At 49.3% G+C, this 27,871-nt stretch overlaps 4 protein-coding genes and 2 non-coding genes across 6 annotated transcripts; 4 read left to right on the top strand and 2 right to left on the bottom strand.

Moving 5' to 3' along the window:
- Positions 1-2,211: 2,211 nt before the first annotated feature.
- Pmar_PMAR010233 (Protein nagD, putative) lies at positions 2,212-3,990 on the top strand (the record flags this gene model as incomplete). The annotated part of the gene is made up of 7 exons (XM_002788648.1): positions 2,212-2,361; positions 2,585-2,657; positions 2,929-3,055; positions 3,125-3,224; positions 3,561-3,647; positions 3,741-3,894; positions 3,944-3,990. The coding sequence occupies 7 exons, from the start codon at positions 2,212-2,214 to the stop codon at positions 3,988-3,990; spliced, it is 738 nt and encodes a 245-aa protein (XP_002788694.1).
- A 972-nt stretch (positions 3,991-4,962) lies between these two features.
- Positions 4,963-5,389, top strand: Pmar_PMAR010232 (conserved hypothetical protein; the record flags this gene model as incomplete). The annotated part of the gene is made up of 3 exons (XM_002788647.1): positions 4,963-4,993; positions 5,049-5,211; positions 5,263-5,389. The coding sequence occupies 3 exons, from the start codon at positions 4,963-4,965 to the stop codon at positions 5,387-5,389; spliced, it is 321 nt and encodes a 106-aa protein (XP_002788693.1).
- An 809-nt stretch (positions 5,390-6,198) lies between these two features.
- On the top strand, positions 6,199-6,280 carry Pmar_PMAR010231. Its single transcript has one exon. It is a non-coding gene; the product is annotated as a tRNA-Ser (tRNA).
- Positions 6,281-14,670: 8,390 nt separating this feature from the next.
- Positions 14,671-14,744, bottom strand: Pmar_PMAR010230. The gene has a single exon. It is a non-coding gene; the product is annotated as a tRNA-Arg (tRNA).
- Positions 14,745-15,175: 431 nt separating this feature from the next.
- Pmar_PMAR010229 (Phosphoribosylformylglycinamidine synthase, putative) lies at positions 15,176-20,260 on the top strand (the record flags this gene model as incomplete). The annotated part of the gene is made up of 14 exons (XM_002788646.1): positions 15,176-15,328; positions 15,373-15,631; positions 15,676-15,740; positions 15,991-16,126; positions 16,177-16,262; positions 16,311-17,642; positions 17,686-18,180; positions 18,232-18,474; positions 18,525-18,966; positions 19,018-19,236; positions 19,316-19,446; positions 19,496-19,605; positions 19,650-19,824; positions 19,875-20,260. 14 exons carry the CDS (start codon positions 15,176-15,178, stop codon positions 20,223-20,225), a joined length of 4,197 nt encoding a protein of 1,398 aa, XP_002788692.1. The 3' UTR covers positions 20,226-20,260.
- A 5,267-nt stretch (positions 20,261-25,527) lies between these two features.
- Positions 25,528-26,333, bottom strand: Pmar_PMAR010228 (hypothetical protein; the record flags this gene model as incomplete). Its single annotated transcript, XM_002788645.1, has 3 exons — positions 25,528-25,998; positions 26,054-26,179; positions 26,223-26,333. The coding sequence occupies 3 exons, from the start codon at positions 26,331-26,333 to the stop codon at positions 25,528-25,530; spliced, it is 708 nt and encodes a 235-aa protein (XP_002788691.1).
- Positions 26,334-27,871: the final 1,538 nt, after the last annotated feature.

Below are 27,871 nucleotides of genomic sequence, written 5' to 3'. Positions count from 1 at the left end.
TAGCGTCATCAACGCAAGGGGATGGACTACTGTCATCAACACCATTGTCAACTTCTTCGTTACTGTACGTACCAACGCAATTTTGTCGGTGATATCAGCAGACAGGACAATCTGATTAGTCCATTCAGGGACTTTACATTAAATACTCTAACTATTTCATGATGAACAAAGTAACGAATTATCAAGCTAGAATGAGAGTCTAACGCTACCGACGGTCGCCGTGAGTTTTGTTTGCTCCAGGCTGTTGCGCGTACATACGCTGCGACTTTCTGTGTCCACGAGTGTCTCGGCGGCGTATCGATCACCAGATGTTGAGACGTTGATTAACCTCCTGGCGCGGCAGGCGGCTGAGGAGATGCTTGTTACGGGACAGCCTCCAAGGGTGGGTATACTACCTCACTACGTGCGTGGTCCGGCCGATTCAATGAATGGAAATCATTTTGAGTACAGCTAAGGATCGACTCACACGTTACTCACTGATGCACTGCTCTAGGAGAAGCTGATCGGGCAGTGCACTGCGATATTGCATGGCTACAGGACCAGCTGTACCTCCATGCCAACACAGAGAGGTCAGTGAATGACCAAGCCAAGATATTTGTTCCTTGTCTATGTCTTGATGTTCGTTCTTATCCACAGATACACAGCTGTTATTACCAGAAACGTTGAAGTTGATGCCGCTCTACGTTGGAGGGTTACTAAAAGTACAGCATTCCGTCTGTGGTTGTATCGAGTTGGTCCGATGTAGTTGCCGGCATTCCGCCCTGTCGCAGATGTGCCGATGGATGAGCGCTACGAGTGCCTCATGAGCCTTCTGGGTTATAGTGTGTCTCAGTCGACGTACAGAGTCTATCCTAGACTCTATAGTCTTCATGATATGCCCGTAGGGAGGTTACATGCCGATGTGGGAATGCCGAACTTCAGGACGTTTGTGGCACTCCTACAGAAGTGGAGGACAACGTACACCTTCCCACAACTATGGCTGCATCTGCTGAGCAGGTAGGCATTGAAGCGAGAAGGACTTTCGGTTGACAGATCGGTTAGATATCGCCGAAAGGGATCTACCTCATCGACAACGCTGAAGTTCTACGACTATACGTGGGCTCCGCAGTCATTGAAGAAACTCTTCATGAGCTATTCGGAGGGCGAGAGGTGAAAGATCTCAGTCATCCGGTAGCATCACTGGAGTGGTTTTGGTAATTTATTCATAGTTCTGCAGATGGTTTCGCCCGAGACTAGCGACTTTGCATGCAAAGTCTGGTGTATCATTCAGCAAATCCGGAAGGATAAAGGATCTCATCCGTATTTATGGTTGCTCCTCTCTCATAGTATCGCCTGCACATCAGGTTTCAGCCAGTTCGAGTGGTCCTGCCCAATACCCGAGAGGAATCACGCTTGTTTGCAACTCTCAGTGAAGATAGAATTGGTGGCGAATTGAGCTATATAGATCTCCTTTGCCATGTAAGCTGTAGATCTATGGTGGAAGCGTCCTGTGCATGCACATCTCATTCAGCGTAGAAGCATCTCGCTCTCTTGTCGTGTTCTGTATCCACCCTTGTTAATGGTAGATACACCGGCAGGTCAATAGTTGGAGATGACGATTAAATTGTCTCCAGTACACTACATGTTTTACCATGACCGTCACAGTGCTATTCATAGTCTCGAGTGGAGGTCTGTCTTTGAGTTCAGTCCTTAGCATCGTCGATCTGGATACTTCTAAATATACCACACACTTGTCATCTCATCGGGTACGGCCGAGTAAGAGAATCGGCAGTGTTGTAGAAGAGGACTTCCTTACTCGACCATGGGCACTTACATACTGGATACTTTCAATCTTATCGGCTTCAGTATTGAAGACCGTATATAAGTGTGCATATAGAATTCCATGTAGGGAGAACGATGCTCAGTAACAACGTCATTATATGAACAATCTGGCATCAAATACATTCGAATTGGTCCGTTCGAAACCACTTCTACAGGGGTTACCTTGTGCGCACTGAAACGCAGCATTTTGGTGCAGCAGTAACATTATGTAGTGGGCAATCACATCAGTGCCATCAGGAAACGAAATTGTGGCGTCCTCTACGTGAGTGTGCTAGTTATGCCAGCACTTGCGACAGTGTGATTAAGACGTCGACGATGAGAGATCGCCTTGTGAACGATCGCATGAACGCATATGTTCGAGTGCAAGCCCATTGTATCTTTCTCAAAACGATGCCCTCTAATCACGTGACTTGCATAGATGACGTAGTTGCGAACTACGATAACATCATATTTGACTGCGATGGTGTCATCTGGCAAGGTGGGCATCTGATACCCGGAGTTGACGAGTGTTTGAAGGCTCTAAACGATGCTGGCAAGAGGGTACGCATTGTTCGAGGACTTACCACGGGCCTATGTTTGGTTTCCTCAACTGAGCTCAGGAGTTGCCTCGCTATATTTACACACGACGTAATGTGAAAGAACTAACAGGAGACTTCCTTAGAATTTCCTTGTCCTTGTCAGCGCTTGTAGTATCATTATGTGCACATTTTCCCACACTGTGAAACCCTCGGCACTACACGTTATTTTTGTTTCCCCCTCTCAGTGTGCATTTATGACGAACACGAGCTCGAGGTCCCGAGCGGGCATGCGAGGAAAGTTCGGCGACATGGGATTGGGTGAATTGTGCTCTGAGAAGATGATGTTTCCTTCTTGTTTTTACACAGCAAAGCTTATCCAAAGACGACACCCTCACGCTAGACGTGTGTAATGAGAGTCTTCGTTCTCTCCAGCGCCAACAGTTTTTCAGCTCGAAGTTTTCAGTTATGTTATTGGAGGCGAAGGCATAGTGGAAGAGCTCGAATCAGTGGGAATATCGTGTACCACAAATATCGGCCTTGCGCGTACCAACCGTTTTTCAACTCCTGTATAACACTCACGTCTAATCAGGCGGTGAGCCTTTGGGTGAGGAGAGGTTCAGAATAATAGCAGAGGAGATGGCACGAGAATCGAATTCGAAGATCGATGGAATCGTTGTTGGTTGGGACCTGGCGTTCTCATTCGAGAAAATCTGCAGGTATATTATCTGCTAAACTGTTGACGGAGCTCTGACGTGTGCGTGCATACCATGGGTTTTGTGGTTTAGAGCTTCGCTGGCCTTCCAGATGGCTGGGGAGGAGTTCTTCTTCTACGCAACTAATGACGATTCGTTCGACAGGATGGGGCCTTGGAAGATCCCTGCTACTGTGAGTATTCTTAGAAGGAAGTTCTCTCGTCGTGTTGTGGGTCATAGATTGTTGGCCATCATCGTAGCTGCGATGAGGTAATCGTCCTGCAGATGTGCATCTGTCGCCTGTTGCTCCATTGATGTTGTGTCGTGTGATTGGGTTTTGTAACGATGCCATAAGCATTATAGCAATGCCATAGGCAGATAAAACAGGCTTTTATATTATGTTAGTGGACACATGCTACATAATAGCGTTGTCTTGTGCACCCCCTTTCCACGCTGTTGAGACTATCAGTCGGTTGCATTCCGTTACTTAACTGATTTGGAGATTCTGTGTGGGGCCGCTCTTTGGTAGGGTGTCATCTTGGCTTCAATCAATGCAGCGGCGAGGTTCAGTGATCGACAAGATGCCCAAGTCCTCGGAAAGCCCAATCCCGAATTTGTACGTATTTCTAATATCCGTTGCAACCGTTTCTGCAACGTCATAGCGACTACGTCCGGCAGGTCCGTTAGGTTACCTTTGCTTACGATATAGTTACGATTTGTTATGACTGAGCTGGAGTTCGAGGCATCCCGGACATTGGTCGTTGGAGACAGACTCGACACAGATATTCTCATGGCCCAGCGTGCTCGTGTTGCCTCTTGCTTAGCTCTGTCGGGATGCTGCTCGAAAGCCGACCTGGAAAATAGTGAGAATGAACAAGTGATTTATGTTATTATGTTATTATGCTCCGTTAGGTAGCGTGAAACCAGATTTCGTGATTGATAGTGTGGGGACTGCATGACTGTTGTTTTTCCTCTGCTGAAGAGTGTTTCAAGTGTGTTTTCCCGGTTGTGTTTTGTACAGTCTTTTTGGTGGATAGAACGGTGTGCTTTCGGCGGCCTATCGAGACCGTCGCGGAGCGTCGGGTAGAGAGCGAATTCCGATCATGATTCATTCAAGTAGATGTTAAATGGTGCAGTTAAGTCGGTTGCCATAGGCTGTGATTCGATTATTATCACTTTGTGGTACTCGGAACTGTATTGTATTAGTCCTATATAACGCTAATATCGAACTACTTTGAACTACACTCTGTGGTGAGCGAGAAACAGCGCTGTTTTGCTGAACAACGTTGAGGAATACGATATATAGCGTGGTCAGAAGGGGTCACAATACACATGAAATTTGCGATTGCATTCATGGGAGGAACGTCATGGTGAGGTGTCACTGATGAGCTTTTTGGAATAGTTATATCAGTGGGGAGCCTGATAGTGAATTGTTGTTACGTTCCCTCGTAGATATTACATTCAGTCGGTATGGTCGAGATGAGCACTCAATCATCCTCGATAGAGGTGCCCAGTGGTGCTTCTACAGCTATAAGAGATATTCAACGAAGATTCACCGAAACGGCCGCACCGGCAGCATGCGGTCTCAGAGTCGCTCGAGCTGCCGGGCTCGTAGCTGAGACACTGCAGTGGAAGGGGGAAGGGTCGGAGCCGTTGAATGAGGGTGAGTCTTGTGTGTGATGTGTGTGTATTCTGATATTCACGTCTACTTTTTCCAAATCTATAATTGGTTTAGAAAGTTTTTTACGTTCTACTAGTGGGTATTGAATGGATTCGTTCTCGGTCGGGCCTTGAAACCTTTGATGCGGTTGAGTTGTTCATCCACAGTCGAATCTGAGAAGCTCAATGATCGACTACATGCACTTATACGACTAATACTCATCACTGCTAATTCTTTGTCCATTGACGTTGCTGAGGCGGCAGGGTTGAAAATGGCGAAAAACAAGGCGAAGTACCCTGCGGGTGAGGGCTTTGGTTAGCGGTCATGCATCGTGGTTCGCAGCGTGCATCATTTCAGATATCGTGAAGGGCTCCTCGGCTAAATATAACGAGTATGAATCCTATACTCCGAGGAAGTGTAGGGTTGGCAGAGCCCACGATGTGGAGACACTCGGGCAGATGGCTGAAGAAATGGCGGAGTTCGCTAAGGACCGCGACTGGCTCCAGTATCACACGCCGAGGTAACGAGGGGTTTTTTCTCCGTGTACATATAGTCATTATTTGGCGATCAGGAATCTCACGCTGGCCTTGTGTGGTGAGGTTGGGGAACTCTGCGAGTTACTCGTTGAACGGGATGGCAGCAGCAAATGCTCAAACAATGACCCTGTGGCCGAGGAGATATCCGATTGTTTGTTGTGAGGCTCGGTATTGAAATGGCAGCTTAGCAAGAGTTGTATCGTTCTCGTACATATACGTTGTCGTCACCTGTGAACCCATTCCACTCACCGCTCGAGCGTGTGAGCACCTCACAGGTTTCATATGACCAGTGGTTTGGAGAATGGAAGCCCGTTATCCAGAGTTCTCAGGTACGCTGTTCGCATTGTTACTATATGCGGCTTGAGCCTAGACCTTGAGAAGTTGCTCGCCTACCAATAATGAGGAGTTTGCATGTTTTCTGGCATTGTGTTGTACAGTATGTTCCATGGACCACTTAGAGGGAATCGTTGGCAGCCGCATTGACTCGATTTGGAATTCTTGTGGAATTCATGTCTTCAGCACTGAATAGACCTATTTTACGATACACACGGGGTGATGGAGGTTAGCAGTTCTCGAAACCTGGTGGTTACACCCTATTCCGCAGGGAGATATTAGACAGATGGGATGTAAGATACTTGCCGCTGTCCGAAGGAGCCTCAATGTTGATTTGCAACTGTCCAATCTATCACACTGGCTGGTCAAAGCTCGCTTGGATCTTATACTCGCGGAGAAGGATAGTTGGCCAGACCAGCTCGGTCTTACTCGATTGGATCAGCACTCGCCCTCCACGGCGTTATCTTCGTCATTGACACTAATGCTATCTCGCAGATCTGAGACTCGGGGAGACCTCGACATTGCTCCGATTTTCAAGTGAAGTACACTACATAGACCATTCTGAATTCGAGCCATTTGTTACCGCGCAGTCTTGTACTCTGTCGCATATAGGTGCCTCAGTCGAGAATATCACGTAAGACACTTTGGCCGAGTGGTTAAGGCGGCGGCCTGCTAAGCCGTTGGGCTCTGCCCGCGAGGGTTCGAATCCCTCAGGTGTCGTTTGCTTACGCCGACTGTATCTGAACTCAACATATTCTCCTCTCACTTATTCAATGGAGGTCCATTTATGGAGCAAGGTCAATGACGACTAAGACCGTTGTGTAGAGTGGAGAGACAGTTGAGCGTCACAAAGAGCGCTAGATGAGTCGAGCGCTCGCCGGGACGCTAGAACTTCTCACTCGGAGAGGCCCAGTTGCTGTAAGTCAGCATCTGATGGGATACGTACGAGGCTTCTGATATCTCCTTCAACTGCATTCTTTGTTTCTTTGTCCCACATGGCTTACCGGATTGGCGGAAAGGTTCGTAACATCGTGTTTTCCACGTGCTGTACTTTTCTATTGTTTCTGGGTTTTGTCTTGAGTTGTGTCTACCTCAGCCAGCACTACCTCCAGTTGAGCGGGGTAGCGTGAGGTTGGGGGTCGAACTGGCTTGTCGAGTCGTGTTTCAGCCGGTTCGATTGTGTTGCGGGTATCACGAACCCTCTGACGTCGGTCGGTTGGTCGTTCCGGATCACTCATGTGATCTTGGTGGTTGTAAGCTACGGTTTGTAGCTGATGCGTTGTGAGCACCGTCGGACAGCTGTCTGGTCCCTTCTATGTTCGGTTTAAGAACCACCGAGGTGACTCAGGTCGGTCGGGACTCCTTATTGTCGGTCGGGTTGTTCAGGATTATTCCTGTGGTCCTGAAAGTGTGAGGCTACAACTCATGGCCAAATGTGTGAGATAAAGGGTTGCCAGGAACTCGTTACATCAAACGAGAAATGAGCTGTACAACAATGATTTATTTCTAATTTTTATTCTCTGCTTTCTGTAAGTCCGACCGCCTTTGAGTGGTGCGGCGCATAATTGGATATACTCGTCTTAATTTTGGAACGGTTTACCATCTCTTTCTTTGATCAGGTTAACTCATTTCATCTATTCCTGCCAACAAATGTCATCGTCCACTCTGTCTGTATCCTCACTGTGGCAAGCTTTCAGATGCATGACTTGGCTCTACATTGGTCAAGGTATTAACGGCTTAACTATCACCATTATACCCATTCTAAAATCGGTAGTGGACGACCCGGTCATCTTCGAAGATGTGGTAGATCGCTGTGACGACGCACTGTAATCTGTAAAGGAGAGAGAGCTATCCGCATCAACTGTTTCTCCACCCCCGGTGACAGAAAGTTCAAATAAAGGAGACGTGGGCAAGACAAATGCTACGAAGAAGTCATCGTCGTCGTCTGAGTCGGGTAAGCCGACCGATGTGGTAGCACCTCTGGACGAAGCTTCTGGACTATTTTCCAAACTTCATAGAGTCCGGAACCGAGCGGCGTTGAAGGGTATTACGGTGAAGACGATTGATGATCCACTTCCTCGAGAATCTGCAAGGCTACCATCATGTATTGAGGAATGTTTAGTAACCATTGGTTACCCTTGGTATTTCAGTAGTGTATAACTATTGTAGCAATGGAAAATGGTGTCACGCCAAATCTTCTTCCATTATTGTCTTATGTCTATCGAATCTCTACAATTGCCAAGCCATATTCATTCGTCACGGCGATGAAATTTGATAGAGAGTATCGCCGTCGTCTGTTTGCTAATATGCGGAGTCTGCAACTCGAACTTTATCATAGATCTCCGGATCTACCGAGTCTTGCTGCTTTCTGCCACTGTCTGACGACGAATGTTGAAACTGAACTGTTAGGCAAGTACAACAGACCAATCTGAGTGACCCCTACTCTTCTGGGGTGTCCAGTTCTGCAATGTCCCGCCCCCATCTGACTAGAGATCGGAACGGGAAGTGGGAAGGTACGTGTAAGTATACGATAAAATCATGTCCATATAAGAATTGTCGTTTTGAGTAATGAAACCTCTACGAGGTCTCCAGGTATGTTGTCCCACTTTGTTTCTGCTTTAATCGAACGAGTTGCCAGGAGTAGTGCAACTTGTGGTGTAACTATCGTGCTGAAGTTGCTATTCGTCTCTGGACTAACGAATGCCTAAGCGGTCATATCAGGACGGATCTGGTGATCCCTCTGTTGTGGAATAGAATTCGGTGAGGTTCAACATGGATAATGAAGTTTTGGTGCGAAGTATTGTGAACAAACTTAAAACAGCTACTGTTGACTACATAGACGACAACATGGTGTTCCTGCAGCGCTTCACGACTGCAGATCGTGAAGGCCAAACAGCCTTGGCACAACAGTAGCAGGCTCCAGGGTCTCGTGGATCCATCTTTGATGTGGCTGAGAACTTAGCGAACGAGGTTTCTTCGTTAATTCCTTCTTCACCACACTGACAGGTGAACCAGCAGGATTTGCTCCGCACAGCTCAGACCATCTCCATTACGGTCATTGTTCCTTGGCGAGTTGACCAAAATCACTGGATCAAGCAACGAAGATGTAGACGTATGACCTATTGTACATTCTGGAGTAGTACCTATTGGTTTCGCTGAAGACCGAGACCTTTCCATTTCTTCTTCATGGCCAAAGACTAGGCATGAAGATGGTGGTCCTCTCCGAGCTGGCGAACCGCCCGAATGTCGTTGGCCAGGTGAGAAATTAGGTATGATAGATACCGAGTTGGATCTTCCGGTGTCGCGACCAGATGTGGCTGTGATTCCGATTTACAAAAAATCTACTTCGAATGGAACCACAAACTAATCGTGTTAAAGAAGTCACCGAAGAGGAGTGTACGACATTTACCAAGGTTCATTTTTTGTGGAGGCCTGGCAGAGAGGGTGTGGCTTTGCGGCCGATTGATGACTACCGTCGAAATACCGTCGACATGCTAAATATTACAGATACTGCATTAGATTTTCTAGTGTCTCGACTAGATGCGGCTATGTTTTACAACAATCTACGTCGAATGGAAGTATAAACTGGTCGTGTTAGAGGAGTCACCGAAGCAGAGTATACTACATTTATCGAAATCTCATCTTCTAGGGAAACTTGGTAGGGAGGATGTGACGTTACGACCGATCGATTATTATCGTCGATCTGGACTTAGCGCCCAAATTGGGCGGCCCAATTGACAATTAAGAAAGGATATAAGTTCCACTATATCATTACGGTAATGACATTACCACGACTGGTGGATGTTATGTCTGCTACTTCGGGACGGTGGCCCACCGACAGGGTCGGTCGGACCGACTCGGTCCGACACCACCAGTATAGGTGGTGGGCAAGGTGTTTGTTCCGAGTAACTGGTACATTTGTTGCTGTAGCTCTCCAAGGGTTCACCTAGGACTATGAATACACTCTCTATTCTCTCCTAATGCACAAGTATTGGTGTGGGACCTGAAGTCGAATTGGTGTGACTCTGGTGTCCTCAAGGCTTCTGTAGTACTGAATCAGTACCTGAGAAGAATTTACTGAAGAGGGTTGATGTATTCTGTTTGATCGACTCACGTATACATGTATCATAGTTGGAGACATTGCCAATGTCCATTGTCACATTGTTACATTGGTTGGTCGGTTGAGTTGGACATCGCTCCTGTTACAGGATTCCTGTATAACACCATCAAGTTCCGACTTAGGCATCTCTATATATATTTCATCTGGTGCTCGATGGAAGGGCTTGCGTAGGGTAAACATCTCATCTACTCAAAAAAAACCGAGTTCCTAGAACTAGCTACAGTCCTCTGTGATGAACCTGGATATATGCTACCTTACATACTATGTTATAGACAGATCGCCACTTGTTTTTATGCTTTTCGTGGGCGCCAGATGAGGGGACAGAAGTCGTGGGGCGTCAGATGCATCCTTACAAGGTTTTGCGGCAGTTGGCCAGCCTCCACCTCTTGCATGGTATTCTGTGAACTGTTTTGAATACACTGATCTGTGGTGTGCAGTTGAACGCCCACGAGTATCTTCAGATCATCTGAAGTTCAGATGTCTTGCAGTCTGGAGATACTATCTTATCTTGAATTGTTAGCTGCCGTTGGCTTGTTTCAATTTGTCGAGTGACTCGTTGGCGTATCCCTTCCATGATATTTATGTATCTATGCCATTGATTTACTGATTTCTATGTTGCTTGTTCGAGCAGCTCTCACCGATGGCTGCTGTTTTGACAAGTCAGAGATCTCAATTGGTGTCCATGCGTCAGCTCTTAAACGGTGTCTCCCATTGGGGTTTCCGAGTTCGTGTTGTTCATTTACGTGAATGTTTTAACTGGTATGTTGTCGCGCACTATGGTGTAGAAGATTAGAGATTCCGCCGGTGTTCCCTAACACCCGAAATCAGGTAGCTTTGACCTCTGTGAACGACTCGGTGAGGGCACTTTTACTGGACAGATGAGCTGTACCTCCGTTTGTGCCCTCGGAGACACCGTTTTCCTCTTCAGTACATTATGAGGTCTTATGTGTTCCTTGAACTTGATCGGGTTTACTCAAATTTACCGGACATTACTTTCAATTAAGCAGCAGTGCAATAAGCGAAGAGCAATCGCAGACCAACTGGCAGTTGGCAACTGCAGGTGGAAGTCCCGGGAGGTCGAGGTATACACGTGTGAATAAAAGGCGGAACGTTCAAAGGAGATGGCGATACACATCACTAATCATTCCTGTGGAGGGGAGGTGGTCACATGCCAGAACAAAGAAAGAGATCATTAGGTATATTCCAGAGTAGTTCAGGGGATGATAACAAGATATGTTCCTACTAAGTTAGTAGCACTAACACTTTCTAAAATGTGAGTCTGTAAACAAGATCACTTTTAGGACATGCAGTAGTGTCAAATAAAGGTAGACTGGTTTCTAAGATTTCTGTTTCTTGCGTACCAGTGCAGCACTGGCAGTGCTTATGGGGAGCACTAATGCGGGTTCGGAAATTTGATCACTAGTGCGGGTTTGGACACTTGATCACTAGTGCGAGTTTGGGTGGTTCAGTGGGGGGCCTTTATAGCATCGTCAGTTCTGTCATAATGTATTTGGTTTAGACCAAAGCTCGAACTATGACTTACATATGCGACGATGATGTAAAAGGCGCCATCGGGAAAACCAACAGCACAAGAGTGTCAACTCTCAGGTGTGTTTAGTCGCCGCAAGTAGTGCGGATTATGGTTTTCCCCATGGCAACCACCCAAACCACTATACCTCTACACAATGGGATATCAGGAGGAATTGAATGGAGGTCCATTTATGGAGCAAGGTCAATGACGACTAAGACCGTTGTGTAGAGTGGAGAGACAGTTGAGCGTCACAAAGAGCGCTAGATGAGTCGAGCGCTCGCCGGGACGCTAGAACTTCTCACTCGGAGAGGCCCAGTTGCTGTAAGTCAGCATCTGATGGGATACGTACGAGGCTTCTCCCGCCCACCTGCACCCTCTAGAGGTATAGGGGCCTTTATAGCATCGTCAGTTCTGTCATAATGTATTTGGTTTAGACCAAAGCTCGAACTATGACTTACATATGCGACGATGATGTAAAAGGCGCCATCGGGAAAACCAACAGCACAAGAGTGTCAACTCTCAGGTGTGTTTAGTCGCCGCAAGTAGTGCGGATTATGGTTTTCCCCATGGCAACCACCCAAACCACTATACCTCTACACAATGGGATATCAGGAGGAATTGAACGTATCTCCTCAATCTCTCGACTTGCATATCTTCCTATTTCTGTCTCCTCGTTACTCGTTAGCGGGCATCTGCTCCGTATTCTAGCTCGAGAAACTCCAATATCATACGCGAGAATTCCGCTTACAGTAGGAGACCGCCTCGACCAAACCCACATCAAAGCAGACCTGATCGTGGAAACATCACTATGACACGACGTAGCATCATCTCTAATGACCACTGACTACTGTTGGAGTGGAGTATAAGTTGTACTCCACTCCAACAGCGAAGTGGTCATTAGGTTGGACTCCTGTCCTCCGGTAAGCCTTGTGTTGTACTGTACAACGCGAGGCTTACACAGTCCCTCATCTGTGTGATTCGCATAGTGTGAGTATCCTAGATAAGCGTTCTACCGGGAATCTCTTCAGTGGATACTTTTTATCGAATGACACCTAAATGGCTTGAGGTTCTGCTTTCCATTGCATTCCTGGCTGCTCGGATCATGGCTGATATCGTACAGCCACTCGAGCGGGTCGGAGAGCGCCTGGGAGTCCGGATGAAGATTGGAAATCCGACTCAGGAAATGTTACTGCTCGTAGACAGCATGGGCTCGGATACCGTCGTGGTAGTAGGGCCCATGGGTCTTTTTGTCAGTGTTGCTCCAAAATACGATAGCCGGAAAATACTTCCGGATTGTCCAACGAGGCTCTCCCCTTGGATTCAGGTCTCGTGTGGGTCTAAAGGCCGACAGGGCGCATGTTACAGAATCGATGCGAGCGATACTGTGGAGCCATGCAGGAACCCGGCAGAATGTTATGCTGACATACCGAACTTTGGTGATTTCTACGATTGTCAACCTAGCAGGGAAATGGACTGGCGTAAGGCCCGAAGTAATATGACGGTGGTGGAAATATGCGTCGACTGAGTACCGCTGTACGACCGCTGAGGCACTTGGGACACCACACAGAACTCTTAGTGAACGGTGCACTGTTCCTTCGCTTCGTTTGAGTCGGAATAGAATGGCAACAGTCTCCACTGTACGTGGCCCTGTAATTCTGTGTCTATCAGAAACGGTTCATTACATCAATCTCGACGGCCCACGTTACTTAAAGTACGAGGGAATCGAGGTAGGCCATAGGCGATTGGAATAATCTCCAATTTTTCGCTTGGAGGCGACCCTCAGGTCAAAGAGCTGGCATCTATCAGTTCGAGCAATAAGAGCGCTTCTATACCACTCCGAGTGGCTCTGGATGGCACTGAGGGACTCAGTCGTGGTGTACTATAATGGGAACGGCATTCTGGGGCGAAGCAATGCTTCTGTCATCCACCAAAATCAATTCCCATGGATCTTTCTCCTCTCCTCAAGGTATCAGTCAATGAGGATGTGGCTGGCGTGCTAGGGCTCGCAAGTAATAGTAGTCTCATATACACGGCTATGGATAGAGAGACTGCTATCAGAAACTGCCTTCACTTGCCGGAACGATTCCACCGTCGCTGACTTCTGCAGTCCTAAAGCTCCTCTGGCGGGAGTCACTCTCGACTTGTCCCAGTCGCGACTGATTCTGTGGGAGAAAGGAGCCCCGATAGCAAGTGTCTGGAGCGAGGGACTTCAAGACTCGGGTCCGCGACTTCCACGCTACCCTGGCTTCATGGTGTATGCTGTTCGCCTTGGTGGAGCGCCTGAAACCTGTCTCAGTTACCACCCGACCATGTGCAACTTTGGGATGCTTACACCGGACATTAGCTCCAATTGGTTAGCTGTTGCAAGTAAGTGGTTGTGGTATTGAGGATTTGAAGCCTCAAGAACGCCTGCCATGGGCACTGCAGGTACTCTGCATGAATGTTTGATCGTTCCTTCTGCTCTACTAGAAGCTCTCCTTGGGTGGGCGTCAAACCTTCACTGTAGCAGCAATCGGACCTGCACAGCGGATGGCCCATTGCCGACGCTGAGCTTTCGGTTGGAAGAGGATCCGTAGGAAGTCCTCCTGGCAAGGCATGTGATAAAGTCGCACAGGTCTTCACCATCCTTCCATCTTCCACTGGACGCATTACTCATGGAGGATAAGAAGACAGTTTGCCTACAAAGCTTCAGCTCACCAGTGACCGGCGAGTTCACCAGCACGCCCATCATACTAGGAATGCGAGCACTGCGTGCTACGTTCACCAACATAACCTGGGTTGGTAACGAAGTGGCGCTTGAAAGGTTGAGGCCATCGAATGAGGCCGCCGCTAGTGCCCAGTTCGGATGCGCTCTGTTGCCCGTTTGTGTAGGGCAGCAACGGTAGTGTACGGCTATGGACTTTAAATCCATATGCCTGGACGTCAGTTACGATTCCCGGACTAACGCGTGCGTCGATCCTGTGTGTTCTGCGTATGCTCTGATGGCCGTTGACGAAGAGAGCAAAACATGCGTGTGGTCCGTCTGGGGTAGTCTTAGTTATCATGGGCTCGACTCTGTATACTCGTGTCTTGTGTCAGTACCCTACGTCTTCGGTATACTAGTAGTGCTTCTGTCCGCTGGGGACATTCTTTCCCAGCGGTTATACCGGATATGTGTTCGTCTAGCTGCTCAGAAATCGCAGAGTTCACGTAGTTGACCGTAATATTCTAACACCTGCTTCCGGAGGTATCACTTACCGTTTGTTGTGTCAAGTGTTGAGCGTATGTGATTCCGATGGACCTTATTCTCACGGGAAAATAGGAAGTTCATGGTTGCATAATAGGGCACGCCGCGGAGACAGTACTCAATCTTGAGCCTATCTAGAGTAGAATAAGCCTGTGAGGCCTCAGAAACGACAAGTTCTTGATCAAGCAAAAGGTACAAAGGACATGACGCACCGTCCAGTTTTTAAATAGAACTACTCCGGGCGGGACTTGAACCCGCAACCTTTGGATTAGAAGTCCAACGCTCTATCCAATTGAGCCACCGGAGCTGTATATTACGTAGAGGCAACTCCGAGTTACTGTATTAATTGTGATGAGGATAAGCGCTCCTTCATCCAGACCAGTCGCAGAGAATGTGGAGTTCTCCAAGAAACGCCAATTGATCGGCTGAAACCGTCGTTGTTCAATGTTCCGATGAATTTCCGAGTCTACATTGGAAATATTCCCCAGACGCATTATCTCGTTTTCTCTCTCTCATGACACAGTTTAGGCCCTAAACTTCAGGGTTTGAAAAGTTGGCAGTCTATTTGGGGGAGTCTGCTTCAGCACGATCATTTTGGGTTAATTACCATCGTCCTAGTTTCATCCCTAAGGAACTGGTTGTACCACACCTCTCCTCATCCGCCAACGTCACATTACTACCCTGGTCCAGGTGTGAGCTTGATAGATCGATCGTATGCTTTTATAAAGCTGAATTTCTATGAGCTCTGTAGTGGGGTTTTCGACTCTTTGCCTGGCTCGAGTAGCGATGACTGTCCCTGCCCCGATCCGCTTCTACCGCAGAGTCGAGCCCAAGCAGTCCGAAGTTGCCGGGGTCGTAGTCCTTCAGGGGGAGATATGTTTCAATGTTCAAGTAGTGCGGTTGGGGAATTGCATACTATGTAGAGATATGGCCAGGTACAGTCATTGCACTGGTACGCCGGTACAGGTGGGCTCACTGATGAGGAGGAGAGTCGTCTGCTGTGGCTCCTTCAAGAGACTTTCCCTTGTACTGGCAGTGTCGTTACTAAGGAAACCTCTTTGCCGGCTACCAAGGATGACCATTCCACTGAAATCGTCGAGGTTGGTCCACGACAACAGTTTGTCACAGCTTGGTGCACTAATGCTGTGAGCATCTGTTTGTCTGCGGGTATTGCTAGTGTGGAACGCATTGAGAGTAAGAAGTAAGGATCCAGATCATCTATACTACTATCATGTCAGAGACAAGGCGGTACCTCATCCGAACGCCGTCATCTTCCGAAATACGAGAGAAGTTCTTGGCTGAGGTATTACCGTTTCCAGCAGAGGCCGATTGGGCTCGAAGTCAGACTGTGTGGAGATTCGTCTCATTAGATACCAGTTTGGTAAAATATTCACATGGTCAACCACATATGTTGGTGACAATATGAAATTTCTGAGGAAATTCTGGTTAATTCCTGTACATTTCAACTCTACTTTGTACATAAACTCCTAGGATTAGTGAGAAAACTCCTAGGGTCAGCTGAGGGAAGCGAACATATATCACAACACTGTTAGGTACACGATAGAATGACTGAAATGGAATACCCCGCAGACTCGGGCGGCTTCCTTTACGCGGAAGCTGCAGAGCCGGCTCCATGGGGTGAAGTGGATGTGATGTCAGAAGGGAAGGACGCTCTGAAGAAATTCAGTGGTGATATTATTGGAGTGGCTTTGGCCTAATATGTAGAGTGTTGGTTTCAGATGAGCATGGTCTGGGGTACGATCCCCAGGATCTGGATTATTACACCAAGCTGTTTAGAGACGATCTCAAACGCAATCCTACCACTGTGAGTCAGTTCGGCCACTTCCCCTCATCACCGTCATTGTATAATCAGGTCGAGTGCTTCGACTTGGCCCAGGGTAATAGTGAGCACTCCCGTCATTGGTTTTTTGGAGGGAAGCTCGTGGTGGATGGAGAGGAGGTTCCTCACACGCTGTTCCAACTCGTGAAGCACCCCTATAAACGAGTTCAGCAACGCGAGAAGGAGGGGGGTCGCCCAAATGCCTCTACAGTGGCGTTCAGCGACAACAGCTCAGCAATCCGCGGAGCTGCCGGTGGTTTTACTGGTCTATTGCCTGACTTGACCACGGGGGAATTCTCGGAGGTTTCCCTTATCTACGATATAACCTTCACATGTGAAACCCATAATTTCCCATGTGGCGTGGCTCCGTTCCCGGGAGCTGAGACTGGCACTGGTGGGAGGCTGAGGGATGGGCAAAGTACTGGTCGAGGCAGTTTGGTGTTGGCGGGCACGGCGGCTTATTGTGTGGGTGCTCTTTACCTTGAAGACAGCGAACGTGAAGTGGACTGGGAGGACAGGTCGTGGAAGTATCCCGGCAACCTGGCTAAGCCGGTCGACATCCTCATACAAGCATCTAATGGTGCTAGCGATTACGGTAATAAGTTTGGGGAGCCTGTTATCAACGGATTTTGTCGGAGTTATGGTGCTGTGGTCGGAGGGGAGAGGATTGAATGGGTGAAGCCTATTATGATGAGTGGTGGTTTGGGTACTATGGACTGTCGCCACCGACTCAAGCAGCTACCGCCGATGCCAGGGGCGGCAATTGTCAAATTGGGCGGACCTGCATACCGTCTGGGGGTAGGGGGAGGGGCGGCTAGCTCGATGGTAGCGGGGGAGAATCAGGAGCATCTGGACTTCAATGCGGTCCAGCGTGGAGATGCTCAGATGCTGCAAAGAGTGAACAGGGTTATTCGTTACCTTGTCGAGATGGGTGGAAATAATCCGGTTTTGTCCATCCACGACCAAGGCGCTGGAGGGGCTGGTAACGTGCTGAAGGAGATTGGCGAGCCCACGGGTCTTGAAGTCGACATGGGACATATGCTGACGGGCGACCCTAGTCTGTCGGCGTTGGAATTGTGGATAGCCGAGTACCAGGAGAACGATGCTTTGCTCTTGCCTGAGAATAAGCTGGGCCTATTTGCTGAGCTGTGTCGCCGTGAGGGTGCACCGTGGTCGAAGGTGGGCAGTGTGGTTACTACTGGGAGGTGTAGGGTAGTCGATAAGGAAGGGAAAGTACCAGTGGACCTGCCGTTGGACAAGGTGCTATGTAAGATGCCACAGAAGACGTTCCATCTCAACAAGCCGAGAATAGTTGAGCATCAGCTCGGTGGCTTTGGAGGGGACATTAAGCGGGCGCTGTGGAAGGTGAGCGCTTCACTGTCGAGTTGTGCATGCATCTTCCTTTCAGGTGATGCGCCTGGTTTCGGTCGGCTCGAAGAGGTTCCTATGTAACAAGGTGGATCGTTCGGTGACGGGCCTTATTGCCCAGCAGCAGTGTGTTGGGCCCTTCCATACGCCCCTGGCCGATGTGGCGGTCACCGCTACTTCCATGTTGAGCCTACAGGGCTCGGCGACTGCTATTGGGGAGAGGCCCATTGTAGGACTGTCTGGTGACGATTCGGCCTTGCGGGCTATGGCGAGGCTGGCGGTAGCAGAGGCTCTCACTAACTTGGTATGGGTGAAGGTGGAGAACATAGAGGATGTGAGATGCAGTGGGAACTGGATGTGGGCGGCTAAGTTGCCAGGGGAGGGGTATAAGATGTTGAAGGTGGCGGAGGCTATTGATGAGGTCATGTGTGGCCTTGGGATTGCCATTGATGGTGGAAAGGACTCTCTCAGTATGGCCGCCCAGTGCCCCAATAGAGAGGATGGACCACAGGGCCAACAGAAGGAGACGGTGAAGGTAGGTGGTGACAGGCCGAAGATGGGATTCGTCTGTCACCCTCGTTGCCAGGCACCTGGCGAGGTTGTCGTCTCGGTGTATGCGGCGATCTCTGATGTGACGGTTAAGGTCACCCCAGATGTGAAGCTGTCACCATCTGAATCAGTGCTACTGTTCGTGGACTTGGACACATGCCCGTCCCTCAAGGGAACCTCTCTGGCCCATGTTATGCTTCAGAGTGGCCATGTGGATGGGGAGGGGCGGATCAGCGATGTGGATGTTGATCAACTCCTTCATGCTTTCCTCGTTACACAGGTAGTAGGACCATGGGGACTTCCTTTCCTTGAGCCTTGTCCCCTCCTCAGGACCTGATCGCCCGAGGTCTCATCTCAGCGGGCCATGACCGCTCTGATGGTGGGTTACTGGTCGCTGCATGCGAGATGGTGATAGCTGGCGGTCATAGTGGTTACCTCCTCTCCATCGACGAGGCCAATATCCGTCCTGGTCCCGACGGCAGCCCTAATGTGATGGAGTACCTCTTTAGTGAAGGCCCTGGGTTGGTATTGGAAGTCGCCACCAGCAACGTGCCCACTGTGATATCGGCATATGGGGATAAGAGTAAATGTCGAGTATTGGGCAACGGTGTGAGTGGTAGCACGAGTATTGAGGTGGAGCTGAGGTCCAAGGGAGGGGCTCGGAGGCAACTCATGAAGGAGAGCGTGGGCGATGTCCGACTGCAATGGGAGAAGACGAGCTTCAAGTTGGAGCAACTGCAAGCTGACATCAACTGCGTTAAACAAGAAAGAGGTGAAGTTATGGTATTGATAGTAGTTACGGAAAGATGTTGTTTTTTTTCAGAGGTAATGGCGTCCAGGAAAACAACACCTCCGTATCGACTCACCTTCGCTCCGCTGCCCCGTGCACCAGCCTCAGCCCAACGAAAGATACGCGTTGCCATAATCCGCGAGGAAGGCTCTAATGGTGACAGAGAGATGGCAGCGAGTTTTTGGAATGCCGGTGCTCTCCCTGTTGATGTTATTATGAGCGACATCGCCACGGGCCGAGTCACATTACAAGGTAAGAAGCCTAGTGGAAGGCTGCTGTGATCAGCGGTGGTGTTTGAGAGTGGAATGTCCATCCTTGTTGGTGACTGCAGGATTCGCTGGGGTCGCCTTCGTGGGTGGTTTTTCGTATGGAGATGTACTGGACTCTGCCAAGGGGTGGGCGGCGAAGGCTACCTTCAACACTAGATGCCGCGATCAGCTGCAGAAGTTTTACGATGAAGAAGTAGGAGTAACAAGGAGACTTCGATTCCTCATATTTTTCTGTCGTTCAGTGCACCTTCTCCCTCGGGGTTTGCAATGGCTGTCAGCTGATGAGTCTGCTGGGATGGGTGCCCGGCAAAACAGACAAAGGGCAGCTGCTTGAGCTCAGCCACCGCCCGAGGTGAGCTCGTGTTTGTATTCATGTCAAGCTCATCATACTTTCAGGTTCATTCACAATCGTTCGGGCCGCTATGAATCTCGTTTCGTCTCCGTCGCGCTAGATGCGGCATCACCCGCGACTGGTACATGGTTCCGGGGTATGGGAGGCAGCGTCCTTGGTGTGTGGGTGGCCCATGGGGAAGGCAGGGCTCTTTTTCCTGAAAGGGATGTCTACACCAAGGTAGTATGCCTCAGGTAGTTATCAATTCTCGACACTGCTGTATGTTTCAGGTTATCGAGTCTCATCTAGCGCCCCTGCGCTATGTTGATGATCAAGGTGCTCCCACATCGGTTTACCCCTTCAACCCGAATGGTTCTCTTGATGGGATTGCTGGGCTGGTGACCCCTGACGGTAGGCATCTCGCTATGATGCCACATCCTGAACGCTGCTCTATGACGTGGCAATGGCCGTGGATGCCGAGAGAGTGGAAGGGGATTAGGGGGAGCCCGTGGGCGACTATGTTCAGGAATATTGTCGAGTGGGCGGAGAGCAGAATGACTCCCGAGTTTGGCGGGAGTAGAGCTCCGGCATCGAATGTGGACGACATGGACCTCGACGTCGAGAAATTGAAGGCACTTTGAGCTGGTGTGCGGGGGTGACAACGATTTGGATAGATTATGATTTCTATTAATTTGCTCGCAGTAGAATGTTTCGATGCCACTCAGAAACTTGAGTTCTATAGTTATGTGCACTGCTGAGAAGAGACGACAAATGACAAATGCCAACGACAGAAGTCGTCGGCCATTGACGAGGTCTGAACGCACGTGTGGATTACTCTCGATTCTGAAGCGTTGCAGACGGGCAGGCGTGTCTTGGGATGACAAGTTGTCATCGACAACTGCATCTATTGTACTTCGAATTATAGGGAGGGTAAATACAACCGCTATATGACAACGTATATGGCTATTAAATGCAATTTACAGCAGATTTCCTGTTAGAGGACATGTTATCCCGCCATTCACGCGTGATGAATGACATCTCTCACGGCGAGCAGTTATCAAAGACGGTATTTAATCGTTTTCCTCGCGTGACGAAGATTGAGACGCTTTCGGTGGGATAACACGTAAATCATTGTGATGGTTGTATAGCCTGTCAGTGCTCCCTTCCCGGGTTTGGCAACTCTACTCTCAATATTCCAATACAACAATAGAGACCATCATTTTACTATCCTGCAAGCATGCTACCATCGACTGAGGTCTCTCGAGCTCCACTGACGCCTGGTTGGCCAGACTTGGCGAGCATCACTGCCATTTTCGTGAGGAGAACCGTCGCTTGCTGCCGCATGATGGGATCTTCGCTATTGCGACTCAAAGCCAGCAACGCACGTTGCCCACCGAGCATTTCGACGAGTTCAAGGTTGCTGTGATACCCGCATGCATCGAGGAAGAGCTTGGATACGAATCGAGATACGCCTGTGTGAGAAAACGCATACTGCTAAACGAGTTGACCCGAACCTACCTTCGTCGAGAAGGATTTTATCCCAGGATGAGCCCCTCGACCGCATCACAACCCGGTTGTGCACACCGTAATGCTTAACTATGTATTTAATCATGAACGCAATGAGATCCCTCCCGCCCTCCTCTACAAGCAGTGCACAGCCGTAGCCACAACTACTCCAAGACACCTCTATGATCCCCAGACCAAGTTTTATGCAGGAGAGTGTGAGAGAGCACAATTGCAGGAGACGGTGTCGCCGGTCGCATCGAAAGAGCTGAGATGTTCCTTCTACCACCCCCAGGGTTCGATCAGAGATGAGATCAATGCTGGCAATCGGGTTAGATCCCGCTCGTATGAATTGGGCCATTGATATCGCTTTCAGTTGGGTTAGGGTCATCGCGACAGCAGGAGCGTGTGGTATACAATTATATAAACCCAACCTGAAAGAATACGGTAGCCAGTCTTATCTCACATCTGCTGTCGGCGTGTTCAGATCGAAACAACGCTTAGCTGTTTTTGTTCAAGTCGTGTATTCTCAAGTTAGTCCAGTTGGAATTGGCATTCAAATATCACATGCAACTAGCCAGTGCGGCAAGTGTCTGCAGCTGCACGTTGCTCTCGTCGGCCATCATCTTCCGTGCCTCTCCATCCACCTCTCCCATGAGGGCTAATGTATAAGTGGCTAAGGCCTCCAGTAGTAGAGGAGGCACAGGGGGGATACTATCCACATCTTGAGCAGTTCTGAGTTGGTTCAACTACAGCACGCTGATTCCGTGTATATTGAGCACCTGCACCCTGGCAGTCCTGGCTGTGCTTTTTCTGGTGGCGGCACACACACTGTGAGCATGTAGAGAAGCAAATCTCTAACCGTGCGATAGATAGGGTCATCAAGACAGGTCTCAGAATTAGTGAGATGATGGACGAAGATCCCATAAGGCATTTCAGCCACGAGTGGCTCACTATCATCCGGGGGGCTCTCGGTCATTACCTGGGTACTTCAAATGATGCTGCGAAACATGGAAAACTGACTCACAGAAAATGCCTCTTCCTCGATGCCGTAACCAGCAAGGATGCTAATCATCTCCTCAACTATGTGCCCGTAGTTGCTGACGAATACACTGTTAATCGTCTCAGAGGTAACAGGGAGTCTGTAGAAAGGAGCAGCGATGATAGAAAGGCCCAGAAGGGCTGATTAGCACCACCTGATTGTCGAAAGAATCGCAACCAGGGTCAAGATAGCTCCCTGTGTACGATGAGATTCGGACCTCAAGACCCTTAGAAGCTCCCGGATCGGGGACTTTACGGTACAAACCTCAACGAATGCGGCCAGGAAATGATTCTGATTGATAATCAGAGAAGCATGAGAATAGACAGCATACTTCTCCTCTACGGGCATCCATCAATACTGTTAATGCTGAGGCAAGTATACAACCTTGAGCCATCGTGAGCTCATCATCGGAGGACATGCAGCGGACTATGATCCTGATAGAGGCTACAGAACAGAGAGATCTAGCATTCTCACCGAGCAAGCGAACCGAGTATCAACTTTGGATACTGTGATGCTGCAATGAGAAGCCATTGCCCCGAAGGTTCAGCAGGAGAAGGCTCTAGAGGGCCACTCGACCCGATGACTACGCGGCGGGCTCTAAACGAGCATGTGATTCTACACTGAGGGGTATCGCTCAATACACCTACCGTATGTCAGGAACGACATGCGGGGGCATAGCGAATAGTTTCAATGATGACATCGCGGAGACCTCTGGTCCTGTGACCGGGTCTTTGAACCCACCACTACTGACCAACACGGTGAGCAAGCGAAGGACAGCCCGGTCCCCATAAGGAGGATCGGGTTGCCGATCTATGGCGCTGAGTAAGCCCAGCATAATCTCGCCGGACAGTAAATGATCACACGCATGCCTGTGTGCAAGCAAATACCGCTCGACCTCTGATTGTGACATGGGATAGGAACGATAGTCATTTGGAAGGTTAGTTGGTAGTTCAGTGTTGACCGATACGTGATGGGCGCTGATGAGTACAATCCGGATGGCCACCCTGAGGTCTTCAACACTCCAACAGTTAGCGGATGAAGTTGATGCGGTGATGATTCGATGCAGAGCAGAAGCAAGTTCGGAGGCCGTAGCCGCATCGTGCAACATGGCCACCCAAATTGGCTTGTAACGCAGCAGGTTAGATAAGACCTGTAGAGCTCGACCAGAGGTGAACACCAAGAATCTGACTTCACCAACTGATCGAGTTTAATCCGCACGGGATCCTCACCTAGCATTGCGCATGGTATCAGATGCTCTACCTTTTTCATAGAGACTCCCTCTCTTTGGTATGGTTGAGTAGAGGGGACATTGCGAACAGTCCAATAAGAGCCTCGATACCTCCAATGCTGTGTCTTCAGCAGATAATGGAGATTGACCTGATTCGACAACACTCGGTGAGGCTGAGGCCATTCCAGAGTTACCAATAACAAGTCTGTTGAGGACTCGTTCCCCGAGTTTGTCCTGGTCAAGGAGGTTGCACATGAGGACGAGCAGGAAAGTGAGCTCTTGATGGTGATGCTCTGTGTCCCAATTTTTCGCGTCAGACATGCGCTTATCGACCTGTAAGCAGGACTGGCACAGGAACTGAACCTTGGCGCATCACCTCGATCTTATACTCTCTCATGACCACTAACAAGCGCTGATAGAGCGACCACATCACTGGAAGCGCGTTTACGTCTGTATTAGTAATGGTCACTATATTGGATGATGTCACCGACTGCTTCGCAACGTATCTACGCATGCTACGTGAGAGCTCCACCTGCTTATCCATGAGGCTGTGCAGGCTTTGCTCATAGAGCTTGCCAGAAGGGATGAGTCGAGGGAGTGAGCACACCACGCTAATCGTACGCGGATGCCTCAGTGAGAAGGGTCTCCTGGTTTTCTGGTATCCTGGCTATGGTAAGCAGACATCGACTGGCCAAACGGGAATGTATTCGATGAGGCCAATGACTGATCAACTGCAATAGGAAGTGGCCAAGACCAGGCCAGCTATCGAGGATCCTGAAACCAGACCACGCGTGGGCAAGCGGACGCAGGCTGGAGGTTAGAGCATGTGGACACCGAAATGGCGAGGAGAGGGAAAGCACCTCCCTTACCTAGCTGACTTTTCCCGTGGTGTGCGTCCGACACAGAGGAGAACTTGACCAAGAACGTGGAGGAAAGTTGTGGTAGCGCAAGGCGGCCAAGCTTGCATCAGTTTTTGAGATACCTCTAGCAAACCGTGATGACCTATGAGCCCTACTGAACTCATCTGAAGAAGATAGTGGGAAGATTGTCATAGAAATGGTAACTAACCATTGGAATCTGTTGAAGCATCTCCACGAAGATACGTAGCGTCCTCATAGAAATGGAGAAGGCCGCTGCGTCGGTTACACCAGGCAAGCAGGATGTGAATAAGAAATTCATGAGAGCGTCGCTGTGCAGCATGTTCTCAAATAGTAAGTCGCCTCTGACCATGAGGGGCCCTCGATGGCCATAAGCGCAGCCAACACACTCACCGCCTTTCTTTCACGCACCATTGAAGGAGCTTGAAAGTGAGCAACTCCGCCAGCTCATCTCCGCCACCTCGGGACTTGTAAGTAGCACACATATCAACGAGAAGGCTGAGGATCTGCGGTTATCTGTTCTTACGGATCGTAGTAGTGTTGGTGAAAAGTTACCCGAGGGCTGAGTAAGTTCGCGACGCTGGGAGCATCTCTCAGATGCAGCAGCTCATCAACGGTCCGCGTGACATAGACCGCAAATATCCTGTCGAAGAGGATGTTGGTACACCGGGTACATCTCATTGACACCGGTCACTGAGGAATGTGTATGGCGTTACCTCCTCAGCAGGCTCCGATCACTTGACGAGGCGTGCAGTGCTAGCGTTAGGAGCGCCTCCTGGGTACTCCTCGCCGCCGCCTCCTCGACAACTAGAAGCTGGCTCTAAGGCAAGCCGGCTAGACCACAACACACTTGTGCTCGTCACGACTCACCTCCGACACATTAAAGAAATCCATGAGCCATTGCTTGGCTAAGCGCTGCCGCGATACGCTACGGCTCGAGATCAGGCTAATGAAGGCATCTAGTCGACGAAGGTGCATCAAATATTGGATACATTCTACACCGTCGTCCTGTGTTATCAGAGCGAACAATCTGATGAGATAGCTGCCTCACAACAACCACGTCGCACCGAACCGGTACTTCAGAAGGGCCAGGCTAGTACTCGGTTTGAGGTTAGAACAGCTGTCGACCGCGGTGCATCGATCTAACAGACCTCCTAGTAGGTTCAGCCGCGCCCCATGTCTCAGAAAGTAATAGCGTATGAGAGCCTCCATCTCTGGACTAGCCCCAAGTATCAGAGCGGTACCGCAACTGAGAACAAGAGCATCTCTGATACGCAGCCGTCTGAGGCCTCTCACTCCGCAGCAGCCTCGGCTACGGCATTAGAAATGCCTTGCATCGCTCGGCAAGCAATAGCTACGAAATTTGAATGTACCACATCCATCGCGGTGATGATCTGGCCTGTAGTGCGATAGCATAGAGCACGCAGTGCATTCGAATAGGACCGAGCGATCAATGGTAGGAGGATAGTCTCGAAGAAGGACTTTCGATCCTCGTCAGCTAGCAATAGTGGACCACAATCTTCAGTGAGTATTTCACCAAAGGCATCCCGCACAAGCCTTGGGAGTAGAACTCCATAGACTCGCGATATCGAGCGGCTATTGGGCTTAAGATGGGCTATCAGCTGGCTGGCGATGCGCATGTTTTGTCTCACGAAAAGGGGGTTCTCATCGGAGATTTCACGCCGAAGGTTTGCATTCGTAGACAGCAGAGCGATGCCGCATTCTAGCCAGATGATTGCGAGCTGGAGTGAATCAGCATCAGCCTGACACCATCTACGATACCTCACGTCCTCCGAGGGAATAGTGGGGGTAAGCTACTTTTTTCAGAAGATCGATCTTCTGCGCTATCTCATTGAGCTCCTTGACGACCCCAAAATCGACGAGTTTGAGCTGGGCTTCGTAGCCTCCACCAACACACATGATAGCGAGTATCGTCAACAACGCCTGAAAACTGTGCGTGGTTCTTGTCACTAGATAGCGAGCTGACTTTCAAGTCTTCCTTCAACACGTGGGACATGAGTCGCACTATTTCCTTGGTAACCAGAGATACTATCTCCTTCCCATCTTGAGCGTTAGAGTACGAGGCGATGTTGGCCATAGAAAGCAAGGCTATCCTCAAGTTATGCGCCATGCATTCTTGGAGGTTTGCTGTTTCATCGCTCTCTTGAGTGACACTGCTCCCGAAATCTGTTGGCTGGACAAGTCCAAGAGCAAGATAGACTGGTCACCTACCCTCAGATACGCCGGAGGATGCATCACCTAAGCTCCGCGAGGATGGATCTGAGGTGCATCTGACAAGATCAAGATGAGTCTGGACCTGTTGGATGATCGGCTTCTTGATGTCTGGAAATCCTCTCGTTGAGAGGATGACTAAGTTGAGTAAGTCGAGCTATAATGAACTTCTTCGAGCTGCGAAGGTTCGTTCAAACCATTCGAAATTCGCAGAGCGAGTTTTTGCTACATCCTGGTATTAGCAAGGCGAGCCCTCTGCCTATCATAACCACATATTATTATACATAAATTACTACGATATGTCATAATGATACACATATACTACTATTGTTATAGTATTATTTTAGGTATTATTCTCTCACCTCCTCGATGTCAATTCCGCCAGTGTACGGTTCAAGCTTGGTATGAGAACCGGCAACGCTTCTGATAAGTACATCTTCGCTGTGCGGAATTTCAGCAGAACAAATGCTATAAAATGGACATCAAACACTCTGCATACACATGGAATGTTTAGCACTCTCGTGAGGGCAGATACCTGATAGTGAGTTTTCTTCGCATACTAGTTGCCGACGTGGCTGTAGTAGTTGTACGTGGTTGTAGCTCTAGTAGCGAAATCATGGAGTGTTGCTTACAATGTCGTCGCGTGTCAATGCCAGTACTTCTGGACATCTTTCTCCGAAGAGCACCAGCGTGCTCACAGCGGTGCGAACATTGATCATCATCTTATCGGCTTTCTCAGACCTTGGTCTTGTAACGAGCCCATCCGCTAGATAACGAAGTAGTCTACTGAGTGCCATGTGCAGCTTCCTGTGTATGAAGACGTCAGTGGCCAGTCTAGCGGCGGTCTGACAGTTCGAACGCCACAATCAAAGGCGGACAGAGATCTGTTCACCTCGTCGTTGCTTTCACTCCCGGCTTGCACACAGGCAACATAAACCATGTAAGTGCCAGTGTGTATGAAGCGCTGGACCCAGCCACCATCATTGTCGGAGAGACGAAGCCCCACGAGAGGCGGTATCGCATTGGATAGCGTTGTGATGAAAAGCGTATCGAGACTGGGGTTTCGTCCATGAGTAGTGTAAGTCGTGTAGTAGGGAACAAATACAAGTCGAAGCAGAGTGTGAATACATTGTAGCACACTCCTAGCTGCACTGCCGAGCTGGCCGAGTATAGATAGCACTCTTCGCAGTGTTTCCGCGCCCGATGCACGCATAAGGAACTCCTCACCAAGGTCTGGCTTCAAGACTAAGGCGTGCGCGAGTCCAGTGAAAACCAGAAGGCACAGGTCTCGTCCTTTTGGCATAGTGTTGATGCCCTTGTGGAGGATCATCTCCGTGAACATGCCAATGAAAGTGATACATTCTGTACTAGGTAGTGGCTCCTCGAGCGGTTCAGCCATACACC

Source organism: Perkinsus marinus, assembly GCF_000006405.1.
Source record: "Perkinsus marinus ATCC 50983 genomic scaffold scf_1104296927884, whole genome shotgun sequence".
NCBI classification, from domain to species: domain Eukaryota; phylum Perkinsozoa; order Perkinsida; family Perkinsidae; genus Perkinsus; species Perkinsus marinus.
Note: the sequence above shows the minus strand (reverse complement) of the source record. Positions and strands in the feature narration are given on the sequence as shown.